The following is a 12,483-nucleotide window of genomic DNA, read 5'->3' as shown; positions in this document are numbered from 1 at the left end:
TATTACTATGTAACCGAGGTCACTAAATATTGAAAAGGCTGAAGGTTGGACCAAGAGGACGTGGAAGATAAACACCCTGTCCAAACCAGCAGCATCTCTGGCAATAAATGAAGCTGTTCCATGTCCTGGGGGCAAGATCTTGCACAAGTAAATAATGAGCACGTTGTTGGGAACGGACAAATATTCCGGCAGACTAACTGCACCTGAAGTTTCTATCTTGAACAGTTTTTTGGGGGTAATATTGCTCATGATCTGCACGTACAGCAAAGTTGGTTTTTAATACATTCCAAGGCATTTGGACTTTTTCTGATTGAGGAAAAGCATCCTGAATTGCAAATGCAATTCAGTTAAAATTCACATCCTGGAAGATGACAAGGTGTAAGGGCAAATTCTCAGTTTTTCTAAATTATCCAAACAGGTCTAAGTCATCGTAACCAAATGGTATTATTCCAAATCTGTACAATTTCTAAACCCCCCACAGGATTATTTCCCTAAGGGTGAACCTTTCAAAAGCTGGGAACACAGACAGACACGTGTTATCGAGAATCCACTCCTGCTCAACCATGTTCACAAAATACTGGATTCTTTTCAATTAATCCCAGTCAGGGAGATGTTTATTTAATCATCTTTCAAAATTATCTTCACTTACAAGCTACATGCACACAACATCAAACGTCCAACTGACAGACGAAAATGGACATTATTTTGCTATTTTCTCAGAGCTGCAGGCTGATGCTGGTCGGATAAAGCGTCGGTCTCACTGCCTCTACCCACTTAACTTTTAGTCCCTCGCCTGGACTCTGCCACTCTCTGCAGACAACTGAACTATTTGCAACTGTCAAGAAGAGAAAGGAATTAGTTTCCCTTTATCTCATGTTAAAGAAAAAAAAAGAGTGCATGAATTTTAATGCTCTCTTGATGCTTAATTTCTGTACATCACACAGGAGGCTAAAAACCCATTTGACACCTCAGGCTGAAGAAGACAAACCTTAGGAATTAAGCAGAACGAGATAATCCCCTGCTCTTCCAAAACAAACAAACAAAAAAGCCATTCCTCAACATTCCCTTTTCTGAAAGCCACGCTAGGAACCGTCAGAAGTGATGGTCCCTTAACTGTTATCTTCATTTCTTAAGCTGACCCCTTCCAGGACCACAGGAAGTAGTGACGTTACGGACAATGCACATGAGTTATGTATGAGATTTATATGCATATCTATATGTGCGTTTATATTTGCATATAGTTATGTGTGCATCTATATATTATTTGCATATATTTATATATGCACTTACATATTATCAATATATGTGCACATAATAGACATGCAACTTTTTAATTTTTTATTACATATACAAATATATTTTATATATATTACATATTTATTTATATATACAAATATATTTTATTTATTGTATATTTATTATATATACAAATATTTTTATATAACATATATATTAAAAAAAAACACCAATATGCACATGCAATTTAGCTGAAAAGTTCTGGTTCGGTTTTCTACTATGAATTATGTTGCATTCACATCAGACTATTGGTGGTTATATGTGCAACATATATGTGCACTTTCTATGAATTAATTATCTTTTATCTCCCAGCATGCCTCTACTTACACACGAGGAAACTGAGGTACACAGTACCTGAGTACCGTGCCCACATTACTCAACTGGTAAGGGGACAAGCTGGCACTGGAAGCCTGGCAGGCACGTTCTCGACCAATCCTCCAAGCTGAGCTGAAGGAGTGAACCACATTTGCATTCAAAAGGGTACAGAAAAGATGATCTGAACCCCCACGTTCATAGAAGCATTATTCTCAACAGCCGAGATATGGAAACATCCTAAGTGTCCACCGAATGGATAAAGGAGCTGTGGTGGATCCACAATGGAATATTACTCAGCCATAAAAAAGCAAATTCCTGCCATCTGTGACCGTGTGGATGGGCCTCTAGGGCATGATGCTAAGTGACATTAGTCAGAAAAAGACAAACAGTGTATTTACTTACACGTGAAATCTAAACAAACAAACAAAAAAACAAACAAAACCACCAAACTAGGAAAAAAAGAGGTCAGATTTGTTGCAGCCAGAGGTAGGGGGGTGTAGAGGGCTGGGGAATTGGATGGAGGTGACCCCAAGGTACCAACTCCCAGCTCTAAGATAAATAAGTACTAGGGGATAACATGCAATAAGATGATCACAGTTCCCACTGCCCTACGAGATATGGGCAAGTTGTCAAGACAGTAAATCCTAAGAGTTCTCACCACAGGAAAAAAAAAAATCTGTTTTGCTTCCTTTATGTTTATCATACTTGTATGAGAAGACGGATGTGGGGTGAACCTCTTGCAGTCATCATTTCACAATATATGTATGTTTTGTTTCTGCAAACGTGCAGGCATGTAGCTTCTCTCACCAGCAAAATTCCATTAGTTACATATTGCAGTGAGATCGATTTTTACCTATGCAGCCCCTATGAGATTTCTGATTCTCTTGTCAGCATGGTACGAGGTATTGCCTGTGATAATGTCCACTGACAGACGACTGGATAAAGAAGCTGTGTTATATTTATACAATGGAATACTACTCAGCCATGAAAAAGAATGGAATAATGCCTTTTGCAGCAACATGGATGGACCTGGACATTGTCATACTAAGTGAAGTGAGTCAGACAGAGAAAGACAAATATCATATGATATCAATTATACGTGGAATCTAAAAAAAAAAAAATGATACAAATGAACTTATTTACAAACCAGAAATAGACTTACATACATAAAAAACAAACTTATGGTCACCAAAAGGGAAGGGTGGCAGGGAGGGATTAATTAGGAGTTTAGGATTAACAGATACACACTACTATATACAAAATAGATACATAACAAGGATCTACTGTACAGTACAGGGAACTGTATTCAATATCTTGTAATAAACTATAAGGAAACAGAATATGAAAAGGAATATATATATATATATATTTGTATGTATAACTGAATCACTATGCTGTGCACCAGAAACTAACACGACATTGTAAATCATATATACTTCAATTAAAAAACAGTGCCCTAAAAACCCCAGAGAGTAAACATGTTGCACTGAATTTATTTTTAAATTTAGACTGCTTTTCTATTAGGCAGCATTTGTCACATGTTTCTATTCCCAAATTCCTATTCCATACGGAAGCACAAAGAAAGGGCCAAATTGTTTATGGTTCCAGTCCACACAACTGCACATCAGTGAGTCTGGATTCAAGGACACTTTCTTAGTAAACAATCTCATGGTGGCCGGGGGGAAAGGGCGTGAGAAGCGATACACTTGGGAGTTTGAGATTTGCAAATGTTAGCCACTATACATAAAAATGTTTAAAAAAAAAAGTTTCTTCTGTAGAGCACAGGGAACTCTATTCAATATCTCACAACGAAAAAGAATATGAAAATGAATATATGTATGTATATGCAAGATTGGGACCCTGTGTTGTACACCAGAAACTGACACAATGTAACTGACTATATTTCAAATAAAAAAAAATAAAAATTCAAAAAAAAGGGGACACTTGCTGTTTCTTCATGGATAATCCACTTGGGTCCCACCTCTCCCAAGAAGGCATTCCATCTGAAGTGAATTCCTCGTTCGAAAGCTTAACGCAATCAAGTCACCGGGTCCCAGACGCCAGCATGACAAAATGTATTCTGAAAGCAAGTTTAATCCTGTACCCTGTTCTGTTTTCTTTCCCCGTCTCTGTCTTTCTTTCTTTACATTCCTCTATTTGAATGGCTCATTAGGAGGAAGATGGAGACCCAGGTGGCTCCTGCAGTGAGAACTCTGATTGGTTTTGGGGCGGGGACACCCACACACAATCTCACATCAGCACCACGCAGCCCAGCGCCCAGCATGGATGTGCTGTGTCCAAACGCCAGGTTAACTCCTCCAATCCCACGCAGACCGCGACGGGTAACTGTGTGACCTGTCGTCGTGACGACAGAGGCCACGTGCCAGAAGCTATGATGAAACGGAGTTCGGTCCTGTCATTTCTTTCCCTCGGGTTTTTTTGTCATCTCCCTAACAGACACTCCAGCCTGGCTTCTCATGAAAGGCACTCAGACCACCTTTCAGCCTCCCCACAGAGGAGGAACGGTACGGCAGACACACTTTGGAGATCACTGAATAATGTGACGGTTGATGGCAGACTTGCAGCCAAATTACATGGAGAAACTTTTCGAAAGAAAGGAAGAAAGGAAGAAAGGAAGAAAGGAAGGAAGGAAGGAAGGAAGGAAAGAAAGGAAAGAAAGGAAAGAAAGGAAAGAAAGGAAAGAAAGGAAAGAAAGAAAGAAAGAAAGAAAGAAAGAAAGAAAGAAAGAAAGAAGGAAAGAAGGAAAGAAGGAAGGAAAGAAGGAAAGAAGGAAAGAAAGAAAGAAGGAAAGAAAGGAAAGAAAGAAAGAAGGAAAGAAAGAAAGAAAGAAAGAAAGAAAGAAAGGAAAGAAAGGAAGAAAGGAAAGAAAGAAAGAAAGAAAGAAAGAAAGAAAGAAAGAAAGAAAGAAAGAAAGAAAGAAAGAAAGAAAGAAAGAAAGAAAGAAAAGAAAGAAAGGAAGGAAGGAAGGAAGGAAGGAAGAAAGGAAGAAAGAAAGAAAGGAAGGAAGAAAGAAAGAAAGAAAGAAAGAAAGAAAGAAAGAAAGAAAGAAAAGAAAGAAAAGAAAGAAAAGAAAGAAAGAAAGAAAGAAATACCGCCATAGAAGTTACGAAGGACAAGGATGCACTTCACTTCCTATAGTCAGTAGTAGTGATGGATATGATTCCTCTGAAGGACTCTTTTAAACTCAAGGAAGATTTCGTTCTACGCTTTTCTTTCTCCTTGCATAAAAACAGCATATGCAAATAAGAAACGGGGTATCACTGTGGCACCCCTTCAGTCCGGTTAGCCTTTATAAAGCATTTTAATTTGACCTCTACATCAACAAGGAGGGAGCCAAGTTTTACTAGCCCTGCACTGAGTCAATACACGGAACAGGGTGGTTTTGTTTGTTTGTTTGTTTGTTTGTTTACAGATTTTTTCACTGCTATGATATCACCAAGAAAAGGGGGGCGTTCTGTTCAGACAAGCACATTGTCTTCCAGCAGAGCTAGAATCCCCAATGATACACATTTGCCGTTTGATGGCAGCGACTATCGGAAGGAAATAAAGTCCGCATTTATGTCAACAACGTGGATTCTAAACAAGAAAGTCCAATCGTTTTATGCAACATCCCTTACTTGTGTATTTAAAAGTATCAGCGGTTCCTTTTTAAGACTCAAAAAACGGGGGTGCTAACATCTAAAGCTGTCAAAGCACAAGGAACCACTCCTTACATAATTTTCAGTTTGCCCAGTTGACCATGATCGTGCTCTTAATTCTATTATTCTGTCTAGATTCCTTCCTTTACAGACGATTCAGGATATAACGTGTACCACTCTCCGCTTCCGCTTGTGATCACCTGCAAATAAACACTGCAGCAAGGCTAGAGAGGGAGCCCAGGGCAAGAATCAAGTCGTTTGTGACGGTGTTGTCCACCTACTAGACGCTGTGTGAATGTTTGAGTGGAACAAATGACAAGTTATGGAAATAGCAACATTCAGAACGTGGTGGGGGAAAATGGGTTCCAGAAAATCCCATGCACGGGACTTTATAAAACCCTCCTGGCCAATGGCTCCGGCACCGAGTGGGAGCGAGGTGCCTGCTGTTCAGGTCGGGTACTTACCGTCCTCCGTGGGCACGTAGATGTTCAAGTACAGGCAGTCCTCGTTCTGGTCTTGCACGTAGGTCATTAAAGTATCCAGATTGGCAGTGAACCAGATGGGCAGCATGTCGTGCAACAGAGACCGCTCGTCCAGGTGCTGGGGGCACACCGCCGCAAACTGGGTGGCGTTCCGAACGCCGGTCCACGAGGACGGGGGCTCCGGGGGCTGGAACCGCCTTTCTCCAGTGGGCGGTGAGGCGTAGGGGACCCCCAAGTACTGCTCCACGGGACCCAAAATCTCATTGGGCAATGGTGTTCTTAAGCCCCGGATTTTGCCGTAGTTGGTGTTGACCACGGGGTACTGGGCCTGGCTGCCGGTGAGTGTCAACTTGACGGCGAGGGCGGTTATGCACAGGAGGACGTTGGCGTTCCACATGGCGCAGACCGGGGTGAAGAACAGTGGGAGCCATAACAGTCCGCTGGGTCTCGACATGGTTCAGCCACACATCCGCAGGCGTCCGTGGGGTACAGCTCCGAGCAGGCGAGGCCGGGAGAGAGCGGGCTTTGCGGGCAGCAAGACCCAAGAGATGCGAAGGGCTGGTTAGGAAGCCCCTCCGATGGGTGATGGGTCATAGACAGAGCCCAAGGTTAAGAGCAAGCCCGGAGGTTTTCTCGGCAGCCCATGGCCAGACAGCCACCCTCCTTCAGTCCTGGATCTGAATCCCAGCGAGGGCCAGGCTCCGAGGAAGCAGGGACCATCCAACACCTCCCGAAGGCAACAGTTCCTCACAAAAACGCCAAGGCAGAGCGGTCAGCCTAATGGGAGAAAGAAAAAGCAGAGAAGGATAATGAGGTCAAGACACTGGCCACTTTCAGCGTCTGCTGGGTCTTCCGTGCAACGGTCAACATCACGCAAGGAAATTCTGATTCACTGAGGAACAGCATCTCTAAGCAGCAGAGTCTGGCAAGACCGTCACTTGGCTCACGTTGTGCAGTGAGCCCCAGGTGTGAGCCCCAGCCCCTGGGACAAGGCCAGGATTTGGGAAACACGCAAGTCTTTGGTGAACAAACACACCAGTCGCCCAAAGTTATACTCATTACACGGTTAACTACCGACATCTCCCAATCTCATTATGTTTCAAGATGAGCCCATCAGTGAAAAGGGACTCCCAAAACACTGTTTCTCGGATGTTTAAGAAAACTGTCGTGTCCCCTCAAGGTGATAAGAGTGGACCTCAAAAAGTTGTCCAAGACGGGGAAAAGGGAACTGTGCATTCAGACCAAACTGATCAGCTAACACAAAGGGAGCATCACCTAAGGGAAAGGGTGTAGATGCTGGACACTAATCCTCTTTGGGCTACTCAACAGCACACGTCATCGGTGGGCTACATCCACCATCACCCTGAATCTCAGCTTCCTTGTGAGGAAAACGGAACAAGATGGTGCATTTCAAGTACGTGCCGTAGTGCTTGTCACATCAAGACATCATTCATCATTTAAAAAGTGTGGCTACAGCTATCCTGATTTCCACGTAAAGCACTGCATGCCTTGCAGGGTAAACCCTGCAGCCCTATTTGAGAAGCAAATGGTCCATTTCAGGGATCTCCCTGTTGAGTCTGGGAGGAGTCACCTTCCAAGGAGCGACCCCCTCGATGTGTCTCAGGGTGGATCATATGACAGTTCCACCTAGACCAACCGCTGCTCGCATGGCATTACAGAACGCCCTGCAAGAGTGCAGAGCATTGCAGATAATGCACCGGGGATAGAAAATACGGCATGCGGTGTTGCAAGGACTATACGTTTAAATACAGCATTCTTCAACCTCACCCAAATTAGACCAATGTGTCTGTAAGGACACTGTGGGTTATTCACAGCATTGCTGGACCTGAATATGATCATGCACTTCATTTAAGTCAACAATTGAGCAGACTAAGTCATTCAGATAATTTTTTTCTTAAATGAAACCTATCTAAGCTGGCTCTCTTGAGGTATAATGTCTCTGGGGAAATTTCCGAAATCCCTGACATTCTGGGCCACGTTCACCAGAGCGGAATGAAAATGCACTGAAAATCTGGATGGGAGCATTGAAAGTAGAAATTAGCATCACACCCCACGGCTCATTTATGTTTTGCTTCTTTCTTTGAATTCGACTGTAGACAACATTTGGATTCCCGCCACGCCGCGATCCAATTCCTGGATAACTTACAGACGAGACAAGAACACAAACGAGGTGATGACACGTTTGCAATCCTCCGTTTTCCTGAAAGCCCTTCTCAAGCCTTCCTCATGGTAAGAGGAGATGCCAGTGATCTCTGATTCTCACGAACCTCGGTCCCTCAGCGCTCCATCTGTGGGCTGAGGGGACCGAGGTGACCTCCCTGGGCTTTCAATCAATGCCCCATCATGCCATCTTCATGGGGCTGTGGAGAGTCAGGAGTGAGGCAATATGAGAAGGGGTAGGGCGGAGCAAATGCCTACTCAACACATGCGCGATGCTGGGATTTTGAACACAGACCTGCTCACAAGACCCCCAGGGAACAGAGACAAAAATGCACTGAAGTCAGCCCCGCACCGGCATCGAGCAGGCATGGTGCAGGGCATTTAAATTCTTTGAGCCTCCCCTCTTCACTGATGAGTTTCTCTTTGGGGATTCCCTGAGTTCGTCCACCCAAGGCATCACACAGTCCCCGGAATGAAGAGTCCCATAAAGGTAGAATGAATCTGTCCCAGGACTCGACAGTGTCAACTTCTTGGGGACATCTGGCCCACAGCATCCTTTCTCCAGCTCCACAGGGATGAGAGCTCCTGCCTGTCCCCTGTGCGTTACGACTGAGCAAGTGGGGTCACACCCAGACTTCATGCTCCAGGTGTATGATCAACTCTCTCTGTCTAAACCGACCTGTCCACAAGGTTCTGAGGGCCAGAGAGAGAGCAGGAAGCAGCTGGACCTAAGAGGAGGAGGTCAGCTGGGCACTCGCTATGTTCAGGTTAGGCATTCAAAAGAATCATACCTTCTGGGCCATCTGAATTATTTCCATTTTTGGAATTTGGCAGTTTGCACAAATGGAATACAACCACCTTCCATCATGGTTTGTCACAGTCAGCACTGTTGACACTGGGGACACACAGTTCTCTGTGGTGGGGCCGTGCTGAACCCTGTAGGGCGGTTAGCATCACCGTGGGCTCTACCCACTAGTGGCCAGTAGCATCCCCCGTCTCGGTTGTAACAATGTCTCCAGACACTGCTAAATGACTCTTGGGGGCAAAATCATCTCAAGGAAAGAAACACTGGTCTAAATCTTCAAATACGGGAATATGGCGGCCATATAAACAATGAACCGTCAGTAGGTCCATTTGAAAACTACGATCAGAGGCATTAAATATGTATTTGTGTGTGTGAATATAGTGGATGTGTGTGTCCCATATTTGGCAACTTTAAAGGTTTTAGCTCTACAAGCAATCAAGATTTTTGAAATAAACCTATTAAACACACATCATCATCGTCATTTAAAAATCACGGTAAATTTAACCAACCAATAAATGTGGGACAAAAAGATAAAAGAGCTTCAAGGTAAACTTCACATACTGAAAAAGATTTCACAAGGAGTGAAATGCTGTTATATCTACACATAGTATGTAGATATGTAATATATATGATACATTATACATATAGGTATATGTTATATATTTTTCCATAATATGAATATATGTATTTTAAATTTTTTCCCCAAATAAAAAGGAGATACTGAAAAGGGAATTCATTGAATACACACAATTGGGGACTTAGGAAGGACTTCATAGCATGTTTTTTTTTTCTGCAGAAGTTATACTAATAGTAATATCTCAGAGTGCCATTTCAACTTGATTTATACCTTGACTGGGTATCTTAGAATGATTCCCTGCAAGACAGTCATTCTTGGACCCTACATTGGCCAGAGAAGTAAAGCCTGTCTGTCCCCTTAGTCATAGGTGCATCCAGATGGCCAATAGGCACATGAAAGGATGCTCAACATTGCTCATTATCAGAGAAATGCAAATCAAAACTACCATGAGGTATCACCTCACACCAGTCAGAATGGCCGTCATTCAAAAATCCACAAATGACAAATGCTGGAGAGGCTGTGGAGAAAAGGGAGCCCTCCTACACTGCCGGTGGGAATGCAGTTTGGTGCAGCTATTATGGAAAACTGTGAAGGTTTCTTAAAAAGCTAAAATGAGAGCTACCACATAATCCAGCAGTCCCACTCCTGGCCATATATCTGGACAAAACCCTAATTCAAAAAGACACCTGCACCCCAATGTTCATAGCAGCACTAGTTACAATAGCCAAGTCATGGAAACAACCTAAATGTCCATTGACAGTTGACAGGATAAAGAAGATGTGGTATACTTATACAATGGAATACTACTCAGCCATAAAAAAGAGTAAGACCATGCCATTTGCAGCAACATGGATGGACTTGGAGATGGTCATACTGAGTGAACTAAGTCAGACAGAGAAAGATAAATCTTACATAATATCACTTATATGTGGAATCTAAAAAAATAATAAAAAATGAACTTATTTACAAAGCAGTTACAGACTCACAGACATAGAAAACAAACTTATGGTTACCAAAAGGGAAGTAGGGGGAGGGATAAATTAAGAGTATGGGATAAGCAGATCCACACTACTAGATATAAAATAGATAAAGTCCTATAGTAATATAGTACAGGGAACTGTAAACAATATCTTGCAATAACCTATAATGGAAAAGAATCTGAAAAATAGTATCTATATCTGAATATGTGTATATATACCTGAATCATTTTGCTGTACAGCAAAAACTAACGCAACACTGTAAATCAGCTATACTTCAATTAAAAAAACTTTGTCACAGGTCACAAAGATCACTATTCTAGGATATGGGGACATGGTTGGAGAAGACACAGTTTCTGCTCATAGGAGATTACACGCTCATGAAAGTATCCCCTGGGGGGGAAAAAAAACAAAACGAAAGGGATCTTTCGCAAGAAAGTACAAAGAAACAGGGGAGAGTGAATAAATAAGTAAAAAGTAGTTTTATGAACTAAAAAATAACAGAGATTGTGAGCCATCACAGGCTAAATGTCTGTGAACACTTGAGTCATTTCTGAGCACAGTACTTAATGTAGTGGGTAAATGATACCCTCTATGCTTTAAGAAAACACAATAATGTAGTGAATTCTCATAAACAATGCCATTCAGGAAAAAGAAAAGTAACCCCGAGAGTGGTGCTTTTCACCTTTTTCATCACGTGCAGATCCAAAGCAAGCACAAGGATTGGCATGTATGAAAAAGCTCATTAAATGCTGGATTTTCTGTGTCTAAGTAAACTGTTACCAAATGTGATCTCCAAATCTACATCAAACGACTTGCAAATACCTCCAGGGTTTGTGCGGACCTCTCTCAGCAAACTCAGCCACAGATCATCACGGTCACGCTGCCACATCTTCAAGACGTCTTGTGACGCTCTGAAAAATCTCATTTCTGAGCTCCTCAAACCACCTCCATCCATATGTCTGTTCAATATCTCAACCACGGGTGAGCATCATTTATCTAATTATTGGGGCTAGATTCAAAGCCATCTTTGGTGGCTCCCCTTCCAAGATCCCACATACAGTTAAGTCCTCAAATCTGCCGGGGGTCTTCACACAGGGACAAGAGACGTGACCTCACCGGTTATCAGTGAAACAGAGGAGAGATCACAAGGGGTCAGCGAAAATACTGAAGACCGATGGCAGAAAGTGTCAAGCAAGGATGTGGAAGAGTTCCCATGCCACGCTGGTGAGAATTAGGGGCACCTCACGGGAGAAAAAAATGTGTGTTCTGTAGGAAAGTTGACATGCAAAAGACTTCAGTGTGCCCACACACACAATATATATATATATAGTCTTTATCTTTCCTACAGACCTTCTTGAATATTCGTGTCAGGAGACATGCACAGAAATTTCCATTTGCAGCCATGGTCTTAATCGCAAAATAATTGGAATAACCCAGACGTCCACTAAGAGGTGAAGTGTTGGCTAGTAAAACAGAACATTACATACCCGTGAAAAATGAATAAAACACCAGATACGAGCTAAAATGGATAAATCCCCCAAATCAAAAGCCAGTCACAGAAGAATACATAGGGTGTGATGCTACTTGCGTAAGACTACATAAAACCAAACAATCCAGTGCTTAGCGCTGCACTGGTGCTCAAATATAAAAGTAGCGAGGGCATTGTTAAAACCAAGTTCTTGGATCGAGAACTACTATCCCATAGTCACTCACATGGATGTACAAAGATATTGGTAATGTTGTTTCATAGTCCAGCAGTAGGTGTATTTGCTTAATTTATATACCTATATATGTATTTAGATGTTTATCCATATAGTGAATGTTTTCTGAAGATGATTACCTTACAGTGCCAATTTTAGTCAAGAGATGCTTGTCTGCATAGGTTGTCTTCCACAATTTTATCTTCCCAAGCACTTTAAAAATATAGCCAAGTTGAAATGACAATCTCCAGGTCCATCCATGTTGCTGCAAGTGGTTTTGTTTTATTCTTTCTTATGGCTGCGTAGTTTTCCACTGTATGTGTGTATGTATGTGTGTATATATACCACAACTAATTCGTTGTCATACTAAGTGAAGCCAGCCAGAAAGAGGAAGAAAAACACTATATGACATCACTAATATGTGGAACCTAAAAAAATGAGACAAAATGAACTTATTTACAAAACAGAAACAGACTCACAGACACAGA

General features: G+C 42.2%; 1 protein-coding gene across 4 annotated transcripts in view; it reads right to left on the bottom strand.

Annotated features, from left to right (window-relative positions):
• The window catches only part of LOC135320456 (neuroligin-4, X-linked), a 303,270-nt gene that overhangs the window by 226,166 nt on the left and 64,621 nt on the right, over nt 1-12,483 (bottom strand). For all 4 annotated transcript variants that reach the window (XM_064483594.1, XM_064483595.1, XM_064483597.1 and 1 more), the window contains one exon: nt 5,735-6,529. In XM_064483594.1, the coding sequence (XP_064339664.1) occupies nt 5,735-6,206 (472 nt within the window). In that variant the 5' untranslated portion in view covers nt 6,207-6,529. The remainder of the gene's footprint in view (nt 1-5,734; nt 6,530-12,483) is intronic.

The sequence above is a fragment of the Camelus dromedarius genome, chromosome Y, assembly GCF_036321535.1.
Source record: "Camelus dromedarius isolate mCamDro1 chromosome Y, mCamDro1.pat, whole genome shotgun sequence".
Taxonomy (NCBI): Eukaryota; Metazoa; Chordata; class Mammalia; order Artiodactyla; family Camelidae; genus Camelus; species Camelus dromedarius.
Note: the sequence above shows the minus strand (reverse complement) of the source record. Positions and strands in the feature narration are given on the sequence as shown.